Raw genomic sequence first — 19087 nt, forward strand, 5'->3', positions numbered from 1 at the left:
CCCCTCAGGAACGAGGGCGAGGGTTTGTACTCCAATCTCTTTGTGGCTCCAAAAATGGACGGTTCCTTCCGTCCTGTTCTGGTTCTGAAACTGCTCAACGAGCATGCGAACGCCAGGCGGTTCCGGATGGGATCCCTCCGATCCGTCATTGCCTCAATGTCTCGAGGAGACTTCCTTGCCTCAACAGACATCAAAGATGCCTATCTCCACGTGCCAATTGCTACGGAGCACCAACGTTTTCTACGTTTTGTGATAGGAGACGAACATCTTCTGTTCGTAGCTCTGCCATTCAGTCTGGCGACAGCCCCACGGGTGGGCACCAAGGTCATGGCAGCAGTGGTAGCAGTCTTGCACTCTCACGGACACCCGGTGATTCCGTACTTGGACGATCTACTCGTCAAAGCAACCTCCCTCGAGGCATGCCAACGCAGCCTGAATGTTACGCTGGAGACTCTCCAGACTTTCGGGTGGATCATCAATTTGGCAAGGTCAAATCTGTCTCCGACTCAATCACTAACGTATCTCGGCAGGGAGTTTCATACTCTATCAGCCATAGTGAAGCTTCCGCTGAACCAGCAGCGTTCACTGCGGACAGAGGTGCAGTCTCTCCTTCAAGGCCAGTCGCACCCCTTAAGGCGCCTCATGCACTTCCTAAGGAAGATGGTGGCAGCCATCGAGGCAGTTCTCTTTGCGCAGTTTCATCTGCGCCAACGGCAATGGGACATTCTCCGCCAATGGGATGGGCAGTCAACCTCCCTGGACGGGAAGTCTCCCTTTCCCTGACGGCCGAGGACTCTCTGCAATAGTGGCTTATTCCCACCTCATTGCCATAGCCCCCATCCTGGGCAGTGGTCACGACAGATACGAGTCTGTCAGGGTGGGGAGCAGTTTGTCTCCGCCACATGGCTCAGGGGACGTGGACTCAGCAGGAGTCCACCCTTCAGTTCGATGTGCTGGAAATCGGGGCAGGGTATCTTACCCTATTAGCTTTCCAAAAGTGGCTAGAAGGGAGCAGATCCGAATCCAGTCGGACATCTCCACAGCGGTGGCATACATCAACCACCAAGGAGGGACACGCAGTCAGCAGCCTTCCAGGAAGTCCGGCGAATCCTCATGTGGGTGGAGGACACAGCATCCACCATATCCGCAGTTCACATCCCGGGCGTAGAAAACTGGGAAGCAGGCTTCCTCAGTCGCCAGGGTATGGACGCGGGGGAATGGTCCCTTCACCCGGACGTGTTTCAGGAAATCTGTTGCCGCTGGGGGGGGGGCCGGACGTCGACCTAATGGCGTCTCGGCACACCAACAAGGTCCCGGCATTTATGGCACGATCGCGCGATCACAGAGCTCTGGCGGCAGACGCCTTAGTGCAAGATTGGTCGCAGTTCCGGCTCACATATGTGTTTCCACCTCTGGCACTCTTGCCCAGAGTACTGCGCAAAAATCAGATCCGATTGCAGCCGCGTCATACTCGTCGCACCAGACTGGCCGAGGAGATCGTGGTACCCGGATCTGTGGCATCTCACGGTCGGCCGACCGGGGTCACTACCAGACCGACCAGACTTACTGTCTCAAGGGCCGTTTTCTCCATCGGAATTCTGCGGCCCTGAACCTGACTGTGTGGCTTGTGTGTCCTGGATCCTAGCGTCTTCAGGATTATCCCAAGGGGTCGTTGCCACCATGAGACAGGCTAGGAAGCCCACGTCTGCTAAGATCTACCACAGAACGTGGAAGGTTTTCTTAATCTGGTGCTCTACTCAGGGAGTGTCTCCCTGGCCATTTGCATTGCCTATCTTTCTTTCCTTCCTACAATAGGAGTTAGAAAAGGCCTTGTCGCTAGACTCCCTCAAAGGGCAAGTCTCAGCACTATCCGTGTTTTTTTCAGAAGCGTCTAGCACGTCTTTCTAAGGTGCGCACGTTCCCGCAGGGGGTTTGTCATATCGTACCCCCGTACAAGCGGCCGTTGGATCCATGGGATCTGAACAGGGTTCTAGTTGTTTCGAGCCTCTGAAGGAAGTTTCCTTTTCTCGCCTGTCACAGAAGGTGGCGTTTCTCGTTGCGATCACATCGCTTCGGCGAGTGTCTGAGCTGGCAGCTCTGTCATCCAAGGCTCCCTTCCTGGTGTTTCACCAGGACAAGGTAGTGCTGCGCATCATTCCGGAGTTTCTCCCTAAGGTAGTATCCTCGTTTCATCTTAATCAGGATATCTCCTTACCGTCCTTTTGCACTCATCCGGTTCACCGGTATGAGAATGATTTACGTTTGCTAGATCTGGTGAGAGCACTCAGAATCTACATTTCACGCACGGCGCCCGTACGCCGTTCCGATGCCCTTGTCGCTGGTACGCGCAAGAGGTTGCAGGCTTCTAAAGCCACCCTGGCTCGATGGATCAAAGAACCAATTCTGGAAGCCTACCGTTTTGCAGGGCTTCCGGTTCTTTCAGGGCTGAAAGCCCATTCAACCAGAGCCGTGAGTGCGTCCTGGGCGCTACGACACCAGGCTTCGGCTCAACAGGTGTGCCAGGCAGCTACCTGGTCGAGTCTGCACACTTTCACCAAACATTATCAGGTGCATACCTATGCTTCGGCGGATGCCAGCTTAGGTAGAAGAGTCCTGCAGGCGGCAGTGACATCCCCGTAGGGGAGGGCTGTTTTGCAGCTCTAACATGAGGTATCTCTTTACCCACCCAGGGACAGCTTTTGGACGTCCCAATCGTCTGGGTCTCCCAATAGAGCGCTGAAGAAGAAGGGAATTTTGTTACTTACCGTAAATTCCTTTTCTTCTAGCTCTTATTGGGAGACCCAGCACCCGCCCTGTTGTCCTTCGGGATTTCTTGGTTGTTTGCGGGTACACATGTTGTTCATGTTGAACGGTTTTTCAGTTCTCCGACGTTATTCGGAGTTAATTTGTTTAAACCAGTTATTGGCTTCCTCCTTCTTGCTTTGGCACTAAAACTGGAGAACCCGTGATACCACGGGGGGGTATAGCCAGAGGGGGAGGGGCCTTGCACTTTTTAGTGTAGTGCTTTGTGTGGCCTCCGGAGGGCAGTAGCTATACCCCAATCGTCTGGGTCTCCCAATAAGAGCTAGAAGAAAAGGAATTTACGGTAAGTAACAAAATTCCCTTCTTTGAACCTTTCCCAGTTTGGTTCCTGTTGGCGGCTGCTGCTTCCAGCGGGAGGTGTCATATGACCGCTGCAGGCGATCACTATCCTTGGCTGCAGCATTCTATCAAAGCCAGATGGAAGAACTAAGACTGGCATTGCTTTAATCTTAGTGGGGCACAGGCGTGTCTGTATACTCACTAGGAGGGGGCATCTGGGCACAAATTATTGGGCTATACTCTCTTCAGAGAGTCCATAGAAGGTGTCAGATCTGCAGCTTCTGCTTTTTTTGATTTATCAGGACCCCCCCCCCAGCTACTCTGGGTTCCAGGGGGCCACGGGATGAAGACCACGGCAATGTAACCTCCCTGAGGGTGATACTTTCCTGGTGATCATCCAGACCCCCCCCCCCATAGTCACCTCTGTGGTGTGAGGTCCCCGGGGGACAGAGGGGCGTGGTGGGGTAACGTGTAAATATTGTCCCACCCCAACCTCTCCGTAGCCTTATAGTATCAGGATCTGGGGGCAGCGGCTGATGTAAAGGGTCTTCCGTGGTTTTGGTTTTCTCTTGTTACGGCCACTTTGCAGCATCACCAATATCTTCATACTGGGTCTCTCTGTATCAATTGTCTTCTCCAATCTTTTGGGCACGGTCCCCCCTCTCCCCACCCCCAGTCCTCAGCTTCAGCAGGGATTAGAGCACTATCTCCTCTTACTTTGTGGCCGCATCGCCCCCTGCAATGTGCGCAGCTTCCCCCTGAACTCTTGTCATGCAGGTTTTGTGGTGGAATAATCTGTGTTAAAAAGCCTCTTCCTCCAAAAGCCCCATAGAGCGGTGTCTGCGCTGTCGGGTGTCTGCTGCTCATCGCTGTCGGGTGTCTGCTGCTCATCGCTGTCGGGTGTCTGCTGCCCGTCGCTGTCGGGTGTCTGCTGCCCGTCGCTGTCGGGTGTCTGCTGCCCGTCGCTGTCGGGTGTCTGCTGCCCGTCGCTGTCGGGAGTCTGCTGCCCGTCGCTGTCGGGTGTCTGCTGCCCGTCGCTGTCGGGTGTCTGCTGCCCGTCGCTGTCGGGTGTCTGCTGCTGCCCGTCACTGTCGGGTGTCTGCTGCTGCCCGTCGCTGTCGGGTGTCTGCTGCTGCCCGTCGCTGTCGGGTGTCTGCTGCTGCCCGTCGCTGTCGGGTGTCTGCTGCTGCCCGTCGCTGTCGGGTGTCTGCTGCTGCCCGTCGCTGTCGGGTGTCTGCTGCTGCCCGTCGCTGTCGGGGGCGGCGGCTGCCCGTCGCTGTCGGGGGCGGCGGCTGCCCGCCGCTGTCGGGGGCGGCGGCTGCCCGCCGCTGTCGGGGGCGGCGGCTGCCCGTCGCTGTCGGGGGCGGCGGCTGCCCGTCGCTGTCGGGGGCGGCGGCTGCCCGTCGCTGTCGGGGGCGGCGGCTGCTCGTCGCTGTCGGGGGCGGCGGCTGCTCGTCGCTGTCGGGGGCGGCGGCTGCCCGTCGCTGTCGGGGGCGGCGGCTGCCCGTCGCTGTCGGGGGCGGCGGCTGCCCGTCGGGGGCGGCGGCTGCCCGTCGCTGTCGGGGGCGGCGGCTGCCCGTCGCTGTCGGGGGCGGCTGGCTCTGCAGTCTTTGCCCCCTTGTGTGCCGCTCGGGAGCCCCTTAGGCTGTGTCCTTTTTTTGTGACCACAAAGGTGCAGCGTTTTTGTGCGTTTTTTGGCTGCTAAAAAACACATCAAACCGCATGTGTTTTTCTGCCTTTTTACCACGTTTTTTGTCGCATTTTTGTTGCAATTTTTTTTCTTCAGTGCATTGCATGGGTGAAAAACGGCGGCAAAAACGCAGAAATAATTGACTTGTTGCATCTTTGTTGTCATCACAAAAACGCACCTAACACAAAACTGCCCTGTGCGGACAGCAAACATGGAAACTCATAGACTTTGCTGGGGAAGGAAGGTCATGCTGTTTTAAGACCAAAAATGCACCCGAAAAATGCACCATGTGCACACAGCCGTACACTGTCCTCGGTTGCAGGCACAGCCCATTGCTCTCTGCCTTGTATTTCTTTTGTAAGAGCACAAGGGTCTTGTGACACAGGCAGCCTTCAGCCTTTGGCCTGCGCTCTGGAGGCGGCTTTGGGCCTTTTGGGCCTGCGCTCTGGAGGCGGCTTTGGGCCTTTTGGGCCTGCGCTCTGGAGGCGGCTTTGGGCCTTTTGGGCCTGCGCTCTGGAGGCGGCTTTGGGCCTTTTGGGCCTGCGCTCTGGAGGCGGCTTTGGGCCTTTTGGGCCTGCGCTCTGGAGGCGGCTTTGGGCCTTTTGGGCCTGCGCTCTGGAGGCGGCTTTGGGCCTTTTGGGCCTGCGCTCTGGAGGCGGCTTTGGGCCTTTTGGGCCTGCGCTCTGGAGGCGGCTTTGGGCCTTTTGGGCCTGCGCTCTGGAGGCGGCTTTGGGCCTTTTGGGCCTGCGCTCTGGAGGCGGCTTTGGGCCTTTTGGGCCTGCGCTCTGGAGGCGGCTTTGGGCCTTTTGGGCCTGCGCTCTGGAGGCAGCTTTGGGCCTTTTGGGCCTGCGCTCTGGAGGCGGCTTTGGGCCTTTTGGGCCTGCGCTCTGGAGGCGGCTTTGGGCCTTTTGGGCCTGCGCTCTGGAGGCGGCTTTGGGCCTTTTGGGCCTGCGCTCTGGAGGCGGCTTTGGGCCTTTTGGGCCTGCGCTCTGGAGGCGGCTTTGAGCCTTTTGGGCCTGCGCTCTGGAGGCGGCTTTGGGCCTTTTGGGCCTGCGCTCTGGAGGCGGCTTTAGGCCTTTTGGGCCTGCGCTCTGGAGGCGGCCATCCTCCAGTGGGACAGACGTCTCCTTGCCTCTGCAGTGATGTGTTCTTCCAGGGCTCCACTAGGTCCTCCACTTTGCTTTTACCAGACATTTAGCAGATCAATGAAGGATACCTGTCTGTCGTAGCCTGTGCCATGTGACGCCTGCACCAGGCCTTAGTGGTCATTGTCTGCCAGGACTATTCCCCTGACACGCAGAAGAGCCATGATGGCTTCCATGACCCCTGTAAACACCCGGGGAGCTGAGCCTGGTGACAGGGAGACCACAAACTGAAAGGATGACTGATGGCAAAGCCGAGAGACGTCTGGTGTAAGGCTAGCTTCACACTTGCGTTGAACGGCATCCGTAGCATTGCGTTGTGTGATGGATGCAACAGATGTGTTACATATAATGGCGCAACGGATCGTACAAAACGGAATCTGCTTCTTTTTTTTTTTTCTTTTCTCTTTACAGTTTTACCGGCGGCAGACTATTGTGAACAATCAACTGATCACTCACAGCGGCCGGCCGCTGGGTGATCAGCTGATCATTCGACCACCGAGAAAATGTGTGCGGGGGGTGGAGTGCGGGGTGGGTGGAGCAGAGCGGGGCCACGGCGCTGAGGACGTCAGTGTTGCGGGGGACTGCATTGCTGTGTGTGTGTGTGTGTGTGTGTACACACACACACATGCGGAGTCTGGGAGGGGGCGGTGCCAAGCGGGGAAGTGTCAGGCTCCCTGCACACGTAGCCAGGGTAAATATCGGGTAACTAAGCAAAGCACTTTGCTTGGTTACCCGTTATTTACCTTGGTTACCAGCGTACACCGCCTAGCGCTGGCTCCTTGCACATGTAACCAGGGTAAATATCGGGTTACTAAGCAAAGTGCTTTGCTTAGTAACCTGATGTGTACCCTGGTTACATGTGCAGCGAAATCCTAAGGATTCCGCTGCTCAAAAAACGTTACATGCTGTGTTCCGCCCGGTGGAAGCAACGCAGGTCCATCGCTCGCAATCCGTTGTCCATACAAGTCTATGGGAAGCGGTGGAATCTGTTAACGGATTCCGCTGTTTTCCAAAACGGTGGATTGCAACTGAAGGAAAACAACGCAGGTGTGAAACTAGCCTTAGATGGGGCTGTGGAGGCCGGCCTCCTGAAGGTCCATGGAAGAAATACCGTTCCATGGAGGCAAGTTGCCCGTGTGGGTAATTCGGTGTGATGGGGTCTTCCATCTCCAGACGGTGGAGCCCTGGGGATGATGCCTCGGTGTAGATGCTCTGTGCAGACTGACGGTTCTGGTCACACAGATGCCAGGGCTGTACCTTGTAGGGTTAAGTGAGGACAGCTCGTCAGTCTGTAGGGTCCTCTGCATCACAGAGGGGTAGGATCGGGGTCCTGACACCAGAGGACTCAAGAAGGGAGACGCGGATCTATTTGCATCGAGGTGAAAAAGGAAACCCCTTCCATAGGTGTCTGTGTATGAGGACACTTGGGGTTGAGCTGCTCTGTCCAGTCACTGAGGTAATAAGTGTTTAGAGAAGTGTCGCTGTACGTCTGACCCTCCGGAAGGACTTGATTGGAGAGGGGTGGGCCGTGGTACACCAGGTCCGGTTAGGATGTAACTGAAGCTGACCCTAGCCGAGGCACCAGATAGGGGGTGGTGTGGGGGCGACTGAGCCCAAAGGACCCCAGAAAGAAGGTTGATGAAGAATAGAGAAGATGGGACGAGTCTGGTCCTAGTGCAGTGCAGCTGGAGGTGGTGAGAAGATCCACTTGTTCTTCTCAAGGCTTGCTCCATCCATGGTCCATATCTGGAGGAGATGCTGTTTGGCTCGGTCTTCTCTCCATGCGTGCGCTTTGCTCTGGGAGGACTAAACGGCCAAGAGCAAGGCCCGTCCGTACCAGTGCCCTAATAGAGAAGGTCCTGCCATCCAGACTGACCCTGACGGAGCTATGAGTGCTGCCTTAAGTCGGGAAAACCGAGCGGCCAAAACTGGCCCGGAGCTTCAGCCCCGCCGCGCCTGCCCCCTAAGTGATGAGCTTAATGTCGTACTGGCTTGGTGGCCAGTAGTCGGGCGTCGTTTGCTCCTGATGAGACCACTTTTTTTTTATTTTTCGGCTGATTTGTAGTTCTCGGGGTGGGCCTCCTGGGGGCAGCAGTGTTCACCCCATGGGTTCCCGGGTCCTCGTCCTTCCACCAATGAGTCTCTTCAGAAATCCGATGTTATTTTATGGCTGAGGTCCAATCTGTGTAATTCTCTGTTGTAGAGCATTCCTGACATCCCGGATGACCTGAAGGAGCTGTACAAGACGGTGTGGGAGATTTCCCAGAAGACGGTTATCAAGATGGCGGCGGACAGAGGAGCCTTTATTGACCAGAGCCAGTCTCTGAACATCCACGTGGCGGAGCCCAACTACGGCAAGCTGACGAGCATGCACTTCTATGGCTGGAAGCAGGTGCGTCACGTGTAAAGGCCGGGCAGCGCCTGCGATACCGGCCACCGGTGTCCTGTGTAAGTGCAGCTTCCTAACCATTCACCTCTCCTTCCAGGGACTGAAGACGGGCATGTACTACCTGCGCACGCGACCGGCTGCAAACCCCATCCAGTTCACACTAGACAAGGAAAAGCTGAAAGACAAGGGAAGCCTTAGCAAGGAGGCAGAAATAACGGAGGAGAAGGAGCGCAATAAAGCCGCCATGGTGTGCTCCCTGGAAAACCGGGACGAGTGTCTCATGTGCGGGTCCTAGAGGGGACGGTACCACAAACTGTAAAACTGTTGGCTGCTCGTCCGGCCCTGCTACGTCTGTCCTCTACGCACATGATCTGCCGTCTCCTGGGTCTGGGCTTTGTAGTTCTGGTCATTACCTGGAGGTCCGCACAGGTCCTCGCTGCCGGCTGTCATCTCACGCACTAGAGATTAATGAATTCACATTTTCTACTAAAGGTCTGAGCGTCTGTCTGTGTCCTCTATATAAAAGGCGGCGTGGCTTGTGTGGCCTGCAGTCCTACGTAGCCGGCACGCTTATCGGGAAATGTCATAGTATCATAGTTTTAAGGTTGAAGGGAGACTCTAAGTCCATCTAGTTCAACCCGTAGCCTAACATGTTGATCCAGAGGAAGGCAAAAAACCCCAATGTGTCAAACAAGTTCCAATGGGGAAAAATGTCCTTCCTTCGTCCACATCCGGCAATCAGACTATTCCCTGGATCAACACCCTGTCATAAAATCTAATGTACATAACTGGTAATATTACATTTTTCAAGAAAGGCGTCCAGGCTCTGCTTAATGTTAGTAGTGACTCCCTCATTACAACATCATGCGGCAGAGAGTTCCATAGTCTCACTGCTCGTACAGTAAAGAATCCTCCTCTGTGATTATGATTAAACCTTCTTTCTTTGTCGCTCCATTGGGAGACCCAGACAATTGGGTGTATAGCTACTGCCTCCGGAGGACACACAAAGTATTACACTTAAAAGTGTAAAGCCCCTCCCCTCTGCTATACACCCTCCCGTGCATCACGGGCTCCTCAGTTTTTAAGCTTTGTGCGAAGGAGGCACACATGCAAGCATAGCTCCACAACTTAGTCAGCAGCAGCTGCTGACTATTTCGGATGGAAGAAAAGTGGGCCCATATAGGGCCCCCAGCATGCTCCCTTCTCACCCCACTCTGGTCGGCGGTGTTGTTAAGGTTGAGGTACCCATTGCGGGTACGGAGGCTGGAGCCCACATGCTGTTTTCCTTCCCCATCCCTGCAGGGCTCTGGGTGAAGTGGGATCCATAATCGGTCTCTAGACACTGGGACCGTGCTCCCTCCGCAGCCCCTGGGAATCTGCTGGACAGGAGCTGAGTATCGTCAGGGACATGGCCCTGCTACTGCGAGGTACTCTGTATCCCCTTGGGGACGGCGCATGGCGCGCTTGTGTCGTACACGCTGCAGCACTGCTGGGCGTGTTAGTGCGCCGGGACCGCGCTTGTGGCCGGCTGCACTTACACTTTAGTCTCCGGCTTCTGCCTAGTAACGCATATTCCAGGTGCTCTGTGTCCCCGTTGGGACAGCGCATAAAGCACCTTGGGCACAGACGCTGCAGCGACTGCGGCGTGCGTGTGGGTCCGGGACTACCGCGCCGACCGTGCACTGCCGGTCGGCCGCGATTTCAACTTTAATCCCCGGCTTTTGCGGCCTAGTATGGGATTCTCCCGCCCCCAGACCTGCCAGTCAGGGAAAAGGGCGGGACGGTCGGTGTGACGCCGACAGTGAGGGCTGTAGTACATTGAGCTGTCCTCCGCCCCCCTCACTAGCCACGCTGGGGCACCAGATTCCCGCACTTTTGTGTGAACACGCCCATGCCTCCCTCCTCCTCAGAGAACGCCGTCAGCCATGTTTTTTCAACACCTTCTGGCTGCAGCTGAGGGAGATCCGGGTCAGAGAATCTGAGGGCTACCCTGCCGGAGACGGAGTATCGTCAGGGACACCCTGCAGCTACAGGTACTCTGTGTCCCCGTTGGCACGGTGCCTGAAGCACCTTGGCCTCAGACGCAGCTGCGATTGCGGTGGGCATTCTTTGTCCGGGACTACCGCGCCGACCATGCATGTTTGCCGGCCGCTATTTTACTTGAATCCCCGGCTTTTGCAGCCTAGTGGGTTAACACTCCCGCCCCTGAGCCTGCCAGTCAGGGAGAGGGGCGGGAGGGTCGGTAGGTTGCCGACAGTGAGGGCTGGAGCACACCTCGCTGTCCTCCGCCCCCCCGCACTGATCCCTATAGACCACCGGATTCCTGCAGACACCTGCATCATAACGTAGGGAGTGCTGGAGCATACGTTGCTATCCTCCTTCCCCCTCACTGAGCACTGGGGGGCACCAGTTTTTCAAAGGTGGTCTTCCTAGGGTGTTGTCACCCCCTGGGTGCCGCAGTGTGTGTGTGTGTATATATATATATGTATGTATGTATGTATGTATGTATGTGTATATGTATATATATATATATATATATATATATATATATATATATATATATATATATATATATATATATATATATATATATATATATATATATATATATATATATATATATATATATATATATATATATATATATATATATATATATATATATATATATATAATGTATGTATATGTGTGTCTATCTATATGATTTCACTGTTCGGCAGCATTATTGTTTTTGGCTGTATACCCTCACTGATTACTCTGCGGACGACAGGCTGTTGTCTGCTCTTAAAGAGTAAGGGTGCCAAAACACTGGCTTATTTTAACCTCTTGTGCGCCTATATTACAGGCACTGCACAGATAACAGCGACAGAGTTTCCATGATGAAAACTTCGCCGGCGTTCCCGGTCCAAGCGGCAGGGACAGAGTTACAGCTTGCTGAGAAACTCTCTGGGTCATTTTCCCTATCCATGTCTCAGGCTATGGACAAGTGGTCGGCTAAGAGACTAGGAGTTTGCAGTCCAGACCGGTCCCTTAAACAGGCCCCGGGCACTGCGAGATCGCCCCAGGCCTCTGTCGGTCTGCGACGAAGCGTGTTCCTGGGGTGGCCTCTAGTTATGACGTGGGGTACTCCGGCACGAACCGCAGTCCCAGTCCGGCTAAGCAGCCTTGCTTGGAATCTTCCCCGACTTCTTCAAGGGTCTCAGCTTGAGGACCCTCTAGAGGATGGGGCGGAGGTCGCAACCCAGGACTCTGTCCGGACATGGCTCTAATGGCTTCACAGATACTGTACAGAAGCACACCTTCCCGGACAAGCGTTTTACTAAACGTCTTATAACACATTCTCCTCTGACGTTGTTAACGTTCGGGCTCAGTGTCATAAGGTGCCCTCCAGTCTCTTGACTGGCGGCTAGATCAGCAGTAGCAGTGGCTGACGGGTCCACGCTCAAGAATGCCACGGACAGACAGATAGAACTCCTAATGAGATCCATCTATGAAGCTATCGGCGCGTCCTTTGCTCCGGCATTCGCAGCCGTATGGGCACTCCAAGCTATCTCAGCTGGTCAGGCGCAAATTTACGCACTCACACGTACGTCTGCGCCGCAGGTGGCGTCCATAACCTCTCAAACGTCGGCATTCGCGTCCTACGCTATTAATGCTGTCCTGGACTCTGCGAGCCGTACGGCGGTTGCACAGAAGGAGTGGTGGTCCCGGTCCCTCTTCAGCAACAGGGTCACGGTTTCTACTCCAACCTGTTTGTGGTTCCAAAGAAGGACGGGTCCTTCCGTCCTGTTTTGGACCTAAAACTGCTCAACAAACACGTAAGGACCAGGCGGTTCCGGATGGAATCCCTCCGCTCCGTCATCGCCTCAATGTCCCAAGGAGATTTCCTAGCATCGATAGATATCAAGGATGCTTATCTCCACGTACCAATTGCTCCAGAGCATCAGCGCTTCTTGCGCTTCGCCATAGGAGACGAACATCTTCAGTTCGCGGCACTGCCGTTCGGCCTGGCGACAGCCCCAAGGGTTTTCACCAAGGTCATGGCTACAGTAGTTGCGGTCCTCCACTCTCAGGGTCACTCAGTGATACCTTACTTAGACGATCTGCTGGTCAAGGCACCCTCTCAAGAGGCATGCCAACACAGCCTCAACGTTACTCTGGAGATTCTCCAGAGTTTCGGGTGGATCATCAATTTTCCAAAGTCAAATCTGACACCGGTCCAATCGCTGACATATCTTGGCATGGAGTTTCATACTCTTCCAGCGATAGTGAAGCTTCCGCTGGACAAACAGCGTTCACTACAGACAGGGGTGCACTCTCTCCTTCAAGGTCGGTCGCACCCCTTGAGGCGCCTCATGCACTTCCTGGGGAAGATGGTGGCAGCAATGGAAGCAGTCCCTTTCGCGCAGTTTCACCTGCGTCCACTTCAATGGGACATCCTACGCAAGTGGGACAGGATGCCGACGTCCCTAGACAGGGACGTCTCCCTCTTTCAGGCAACCAAAGCTTCCCTTCAGTGGTGGCTTCTTCCCACCTCATTATCGAAGGGAAAATCCTTCCTACCCCCATCCTGGGCGGTGGTCACGACGGACGCGAGTCTGTCAGGGTGGGGAGCAGTTTTTCTCCACCACAGGGCTCAGGGTACGTGGACTCAGCAAGAGTCCACCCTTCAGATCAATGTTCTGGAGATCAGGGCAGTGTATCTTGCCCTAAAAGCGTTCCAGCAGTGGCTGGAAGGCAAGCAGATCCGAATTCAGTCGGACAACTCCACAGCGGTGGCTTACATCAACCACCAAGGTGGGACACGCAGTCGGCAAACCTTCCAGGAAGTCCGGCGGATTCTGCTGTGGGTGGAAACCACAGCATCCACCATATCCGCAGTTCACATCCCGGGCGTAGAAAACTGGGAAGAAGACTTTCTCAGTCGCCAGGGCATGGACGCAGGGGAATGGTCCCTTCACCCGGACGTGTTTTCAGGAGATCTGTTGCCGCTGGGGGATGCCGGACGTCGACCTAATGGCGTCACGGCACAACAACAAGGTCCCAACATTCATGGCTCGATCTCAAGATCACAGAGCTCTGGCGGCAGACGCCTTAGTTCAGGATTGGTCGCAGTTTCGGCTTCCTTATGTGTTTCCTCCTCTGGCACTGTTGCCCAGAGTGTTACGCAAGATCAGGGCCGACTGCCGCCGCGCCATCCTCGTCGCTCCAGACTGGCCGAGGAGGTCGTGGTACCCGGATCTGTGGCATCTCACGGTCGGCCAACCGTGGGCACTGCCAGACCGACCAGATTTGCTGTCTCAAGGGCCGTTTTTCCATCTGAATTCTGCGGCCCTCAACCTGACTGTGTGGCCATTGAGTCCTGGATCCTAGCGTCTTCAGGATTATCTCAAGAGGTCATTGCCACTATGAGACAGGCTAGGAAACCAACGTCCGCCAAGATCAACCACAGGACGTGGAAAATATTCCTGTCGTGGTGCTCTGCTCAGGGGTTTTTCTCCCTGGCCATTTGCCTTGCCCACTTTTCTGTCCTTTCTTCAATCCAGATTGGAAAAGGGTTTGTCGTGAGGGATATTTCGCTCACACGTCTTTCGCAGAAAGTGGTTTTTCTAGTAGCAGTCACCTCACTTCGGAGAGTGTCTGAGCTAGCAGCGTTATCATGCAAAGCTCCTTTCCTGGTGTTTCACCATGACAAGGTGGTTCCGCGTCCGGTTCCGGAATGCCTCCCTAAGGTGGTATTCCCTTTTCATCTCAATCAGGACATCTCCTTACCCTCGTTGTGTCCTCATCCAGTTCACCGATGTGAAAAGGATTTGCTCTTGTTAGGTCTGGTGAGAGCACTCAGACTCTACATTTCTCGTACGGCGCCCCTGCGCCGCTCGGATGCGCTCTTTGTCCTTGTCGCTGGCCAGCGTAAAGGGTCGCAGGCTTTCAAGTCAACTTGGCTCAGTGGATCAAGGAACCAATTCTTGAAGCCTACCGTTCTGCTGGGCTTCCGGTCCCTTCAGGCTGGAGGCCCATTCCGCCAGAGCCATGGGTGCGTCCTGGGCATTGCTGCACCAGGCTACGGCTTGGCAGGTGTGTCAGGCGACTACCTGGTCGAGTCTGCACACTTTCACGAAGCACTATCTAGTGCATACCTACGCTTCGGCAGATGCCAGCTGAGGTAGGCGGGTCCTTCAGGCGGCGGTGGTCCACCTGTAGGAAGGAGCCGTTTTACGGCTCTTTTATCGAGGTATTCTTTTACCCACCCAGGGACTGCTTTTGGACGTCCCAATTGTCTGGGTCTCCCAATGGAGCGACGAAGAAGGGAATTTTGTTTACTTACCGTAAATTCCTTTTCTTCTAGCTCCAATTGGGAGACCCAGCACCCGCCCCTGTGCCCTTCGGGCTGTTGTTTTCTTTGTGTACACATGTTGTTCAGATTGAATTGTTCTTGGTTATGGTTTCAGTTCTCCGAACATCCTTCGGATTGAATTTACCTTAGACCAATTTATAAGTTTCCTCCTTCCTGCTTTTGCACCAAAACTGAGGAGCCCGTGATGCACGGGAGGGTGTATAGCAGAGGGGAGGGGCTTTACACTTTTAAGTGTAATACTTTGTGTGTCCTCCGGAGGCAGTAGCTATACACCCAATTGTCTGGGTCTCCCAATTGGAGCTAGAAGAAAAGGAATTTACGGTAAGTAAACAAAATTCCCTTCTTCCTCAAGACGTAGTGGATGCCCCCGTGTTCCAGTCGCAGGCCTAGGTGTAAAAAGATCTTTGGAAAGGTCTCTGTACTGTCCCCTCATATATTTATACATTGTGATTAGATCCCCCCCTAAGCCTTCGTTTTTCCTGTCTTGGTATTGCAGCCCACCCATTCCTCTAATAATCTTGGTGGTCTTCTCTGCACCCTCTCCAGTTCAGCTATGTCCTATCGGTGACCAGAATTGTACACAGTATATAAGTGCGGTCGCACTAGTGACTTGTGCAGAGGTAGAACTATATTTTCTTCGGCGCTCCATTGGGAGACCCAGACGATTGGGGTGTATAGCTACTGCCTCCGGAGGCCACACAAAGCATTACACTAAAAAGTGTAAGGCCCCTCCCCTTCTGGCTATACACCCCCAGTGGGATCACTGGCTCACCAGTTTTCTGCTTTGTGCGAAGGAGGTCAGACATCCACGCATAGCTCCACTGTTTAGTCAGCAGTAGCTGCTGACTATATCGGATGGAAGAAAAGAGGGCCCATATAGGGCCCCCAGCATGCTCCCTTCTCACCCCGCTTGTGGTTTGTAAGGTTGAGGTACCTATTGCTGGTACGGAGGCTGGAGCCCACATGCTGCTTTCCTTCCCCATCCCCCTGAGGGGCTCTGAGGAAGTGGGATCTTACCGGCCCCAAAGCCCTGAGGCCGGGCTCCATCCACAGACCCATTGAACCTGCTGGATACGGAGCTGGGTACCGTTCAGGGACATGGCCCTGCACCATTCAGGTACTCTGTGTCCCCGTACACACAGGCACAGCACACTCCAGACTTGCTGGGTGTGCTAGTGCGCCGGGGACAGTAAAGGGTTACAGTCACTGCAGCCTAGCTGAGTGACTTTATTTATTGGGAACTACCGCGCCGGACGCTCCGGGAGCGGCGGCGCGGCTGGGACTTGTAGTGCGCCGGGGACTTAGCGCCGACCGCGCTTTTACGGCGGCGGCGCTTATAAATCCAGTCCCCGGCTTTTGCGGCCTAGCTCCGCTTCGTTCCCGCCCCCACCCTGTCAATCAGGGTAGGGGAGAGACGCTGTACAATCAGCAGCGCCGAGGGCTGGAGCCTTATTTACATGCTCCAGCCCTCTCACTGGACACTGTGGGACGCCGGTTTCCCGCTCTGACTTGGGGCACGCCCACGGCCCGCCCCTACTCACACGAGCTGGAGAAGGACGCCGGCAGCCATTCCTGCAGTCCGAGCTGAGAGAACGGACTCTGGGCAACCAGGCACAGGACTAGGGCGACCACACACCCGCTTATAGGCGGGCGGTAAGCGGCACCTGAAGTGCTGACCCCACTAAATACCGCAGTTGTCCATTTGTATTTTTATGCTTACACTGCATAGGTTGCTATTTTTGGCTATATGCCCTCTTAGATGGCGACACATCAGCAGCAGGAAAGCAGGGGTGCTAAGGCACAGGCTTTCTATGCTGCTTGTATTGCATGTACTGAGGTGTTCATGTGTATTTATGCTTGTATGCTATACACTGCACTGTACGGTCGCTAGTCTTGGCTATATTCGCCTAGAATGGCTAGACTACAGCAGCAGAAAAGCAAGGGTGCTGAGGCACAGGTTTTTTCTATGCTGCTTGTATTGCAGGTGTTGCAGTGTTCATTTGTACTTATGCTTGTATGCTATACATTGCACTGTATGGTCGCTATTCTGGGCTATATTCCCCTAGATGGCTAGTCTACAGCAGCAGAAAAGCAGGGGTGCCAAGGCACAGGCTTTCTATGCGGCTTGTACTGCATGTGCTGCAGTGTTCATTTGTACTTTATGCTTGTATGCTATACATTGCACTGTACGGTCGCCATTCTTGGCTCTATACTCCTAGATGGCTAGTCGGCAGCAGCATATAAGCAACACAGGCTTTCGATGCTGTTTTTACTGCATGTGATACTGTTCCACGGCACTGAACCCCATTGTGTGCAATGCTCCCCTGTAGCACTTGGTCAGCCGGGGGTCTCTACTAGACGTGGCCAAAGGAACCATCTGTCAACCCTGTCCAAGGACAGGGACGGAGTTGCAATGGGATAGAGACTTGCAGTCCGGACAGGCCATGGGCAATCTGGATCATTGCTCCCTGGCCACCCTCATTTGGAATAAAATCGGTGCTCCGGGGGGGTCCCAGGAAGACTCTCTGTATGATGAGGCAGACGTAGCTCATCAGGACTTTGATCCTGACACCGCTCTCAATCCGGATACACCGGATGGTGACGCCATAAGGAATGATCCTATAGCGTCCATCAATGGAATGTTGGATCTTTCTCCCTCAGCTCCCCCAGCGGAGGAGTCAGCTTCACAGCAGGAGAAGTCCCATTTCAGTAGCTCAAACGTATATTGAGTTTTTTTCTGGCCACGCTGACTTCAGAGAAGCAGTCCAGGAACACCACGCTTACCAGATAAGCGTTTTCTCCAAACGTATTAAGGATACACGTTATCCCTTTCCCCCTGACGTGATCAAGCGCTGGACCCAGGGTCCAAAGGTGGATTCTCCAATCTCCAGGCTTGCGGCTAGAGCCATAGTTGCAGTAGAGATGGGACTTCACTTAAAGATGCCATTGACAGACAGATGGACTCTGGTTGAAATCTGTCTATGAGGCTATCGGCGTGTCGGTTGCTCTGGCATTCATAGCCGTATGGGCACCCTAAGCTTTTCAGCTGTTCTTGCGCAGCTGGTCTTGAGCACATGTACATCTGTGCCGCAGGGGCGTCCGTAACCTCGCAATGTCTGCATTGCGACTTACCCTATGAATGCTGTCCTGGAAGGACAGTCGAGGTTTCGGTCCTTCCCAAGCTCGGGCAGGTCCCAATTGTCCTCGTCCAAAAGGGCTGAAAAGCCTCAGAGGGGCTCAGCTTCCGGCCGGGCTCAATCACGCCCAAGGAAGGCAGCCGGAGAAACCGCTCCCAAGGCGGTCTCCTCATGACTCTCAGCTCTCTCATCTCTCCGCATCCGCGGTTGATGGCAGACTTGCTCGCCTTTGGCGACATTTAGCTGCCACAGGTCACAGACCGGTGGGTGAGGGACATTGTGCCCACGTGCACAGGACAGAGTTCTGTTCTCGTCCTCCGACTCGATTCTTCAGAACGTCCCCACCTCCCCACCGAGCCGATGCTCTTCTGCAGGCAGAAGGAGTGGTAATCCCTGTTCCTCTTCAGGAACAAGACACGGTTTTCCTCCAATCTGGTTGTGGTGCCAAAAAAGGATGGCTCTTTCCGTTCCGTTCTGGACCTAAAACTGCTCAACAAGCACGTGGAGGCCAGGCGGTTCCGGATGAAACCCTCCGCTCCGTCATTGCCTCAATGTCTCAAGGAAATTTCCTATCATCAATAGACATCAAACATGCTTATCTCCACGTGCCGTTTCCTACAGAGCACCACTGTTTTCTACGTTTCGTGATAGGAGACGACCATCTTCAGTTCGTAGCTCTGCCATTCGGTCTGGCGACAGCCCCACGGGTGTTCACCAAGGTCATGGCGGCAGTGGTAGCAGTCTTGCACTCACAGGGACACTCTGTGGTCCCTTACTTGGACGATCTACTTGTCAAGGCACCCTCTCAAGAGGCATGCCAACTCAGCCTGAATGTTGCGCTGGAGACTCTCCAGAGGTTCGGGTGGATCATCAACTTCTCAAAGTCAAACCTGTCACCGACCCAATCACTAACGTATCTTGGCATGGAGTTTCACCCCCTCTCAGCGATAGTGAAGCTTCCGCTGGACAAGCAGCGGTCACTACAGACTGGGGTGCAGACTCTCCTTCAAGGTCAGTCGCACTCCTTAAGACGCCTCATGCACTTCCTCGGGAAGATGGTGGCGGCAATGGAGGCGGTTCCGTTTGCGCAGTTTCATCTGCGTCCACTTCAATGGGACATTCTCCGCCAATGGGACGGGAAGTCAACATCCCTGAACAGGAAAGTATCCCTTTCACAGACGGCCAAGGACTCTCTGCAATGGTGGCTTCTTCCCACCTCATTATCACAGGGAAGATCCTTCCTACCACCGTCTTGGGCGGTGGTCA

General features: G+C 54.6%; 1 protein-coding gene across 1 annotated transcript in view; it reads left to right on the top strand.

Annotated features, from left to right (window-relative positions):
• The window catches only part of RRM1 (ribonucleotide reductase catalytic subunit M1), a 59984-nt gene extending 51167 nt beyond the window's left edge, over nucleotides 1-8817 (top strand). The window contains exons 15-16 of the mRNA XM_075334769.1: nucleotides 8141-8329; nucleotides 8424-8817. Of these exons, the coding sequence (XP_075190884.1) occupies nucleotides 8141-8329; nucleotides 8424-8621 (387 nt within the window). The 3' untranslated portion in view covers nucleotides 8622-8817. The remainder of the gene's footprint in view (nucleotides 1-8140; nucleotides 8330-8423) is intronic.
• The last annotated feature ends 10270 nt before the right edge of the window (nucleotides 8818-19087 follow it).

Source organism: Anomaloglossus baeobatrachus, chromosome 2 (genome assembly GCF_048569485.1).
Source record: "Anomaloglossus baeobatrachus isolate aAnoBae1 chromosome 2, aAnoBae1.hap1, whole genome shotgun sequence".
In the NCBI taxonomy this organism is placed as follows: Eukaryota; Metazoa; Chordata; class Amphibia; order Anura; family Aromobatidae; genus Anomaloglossus; species Anomaloglossus baeobatrachus.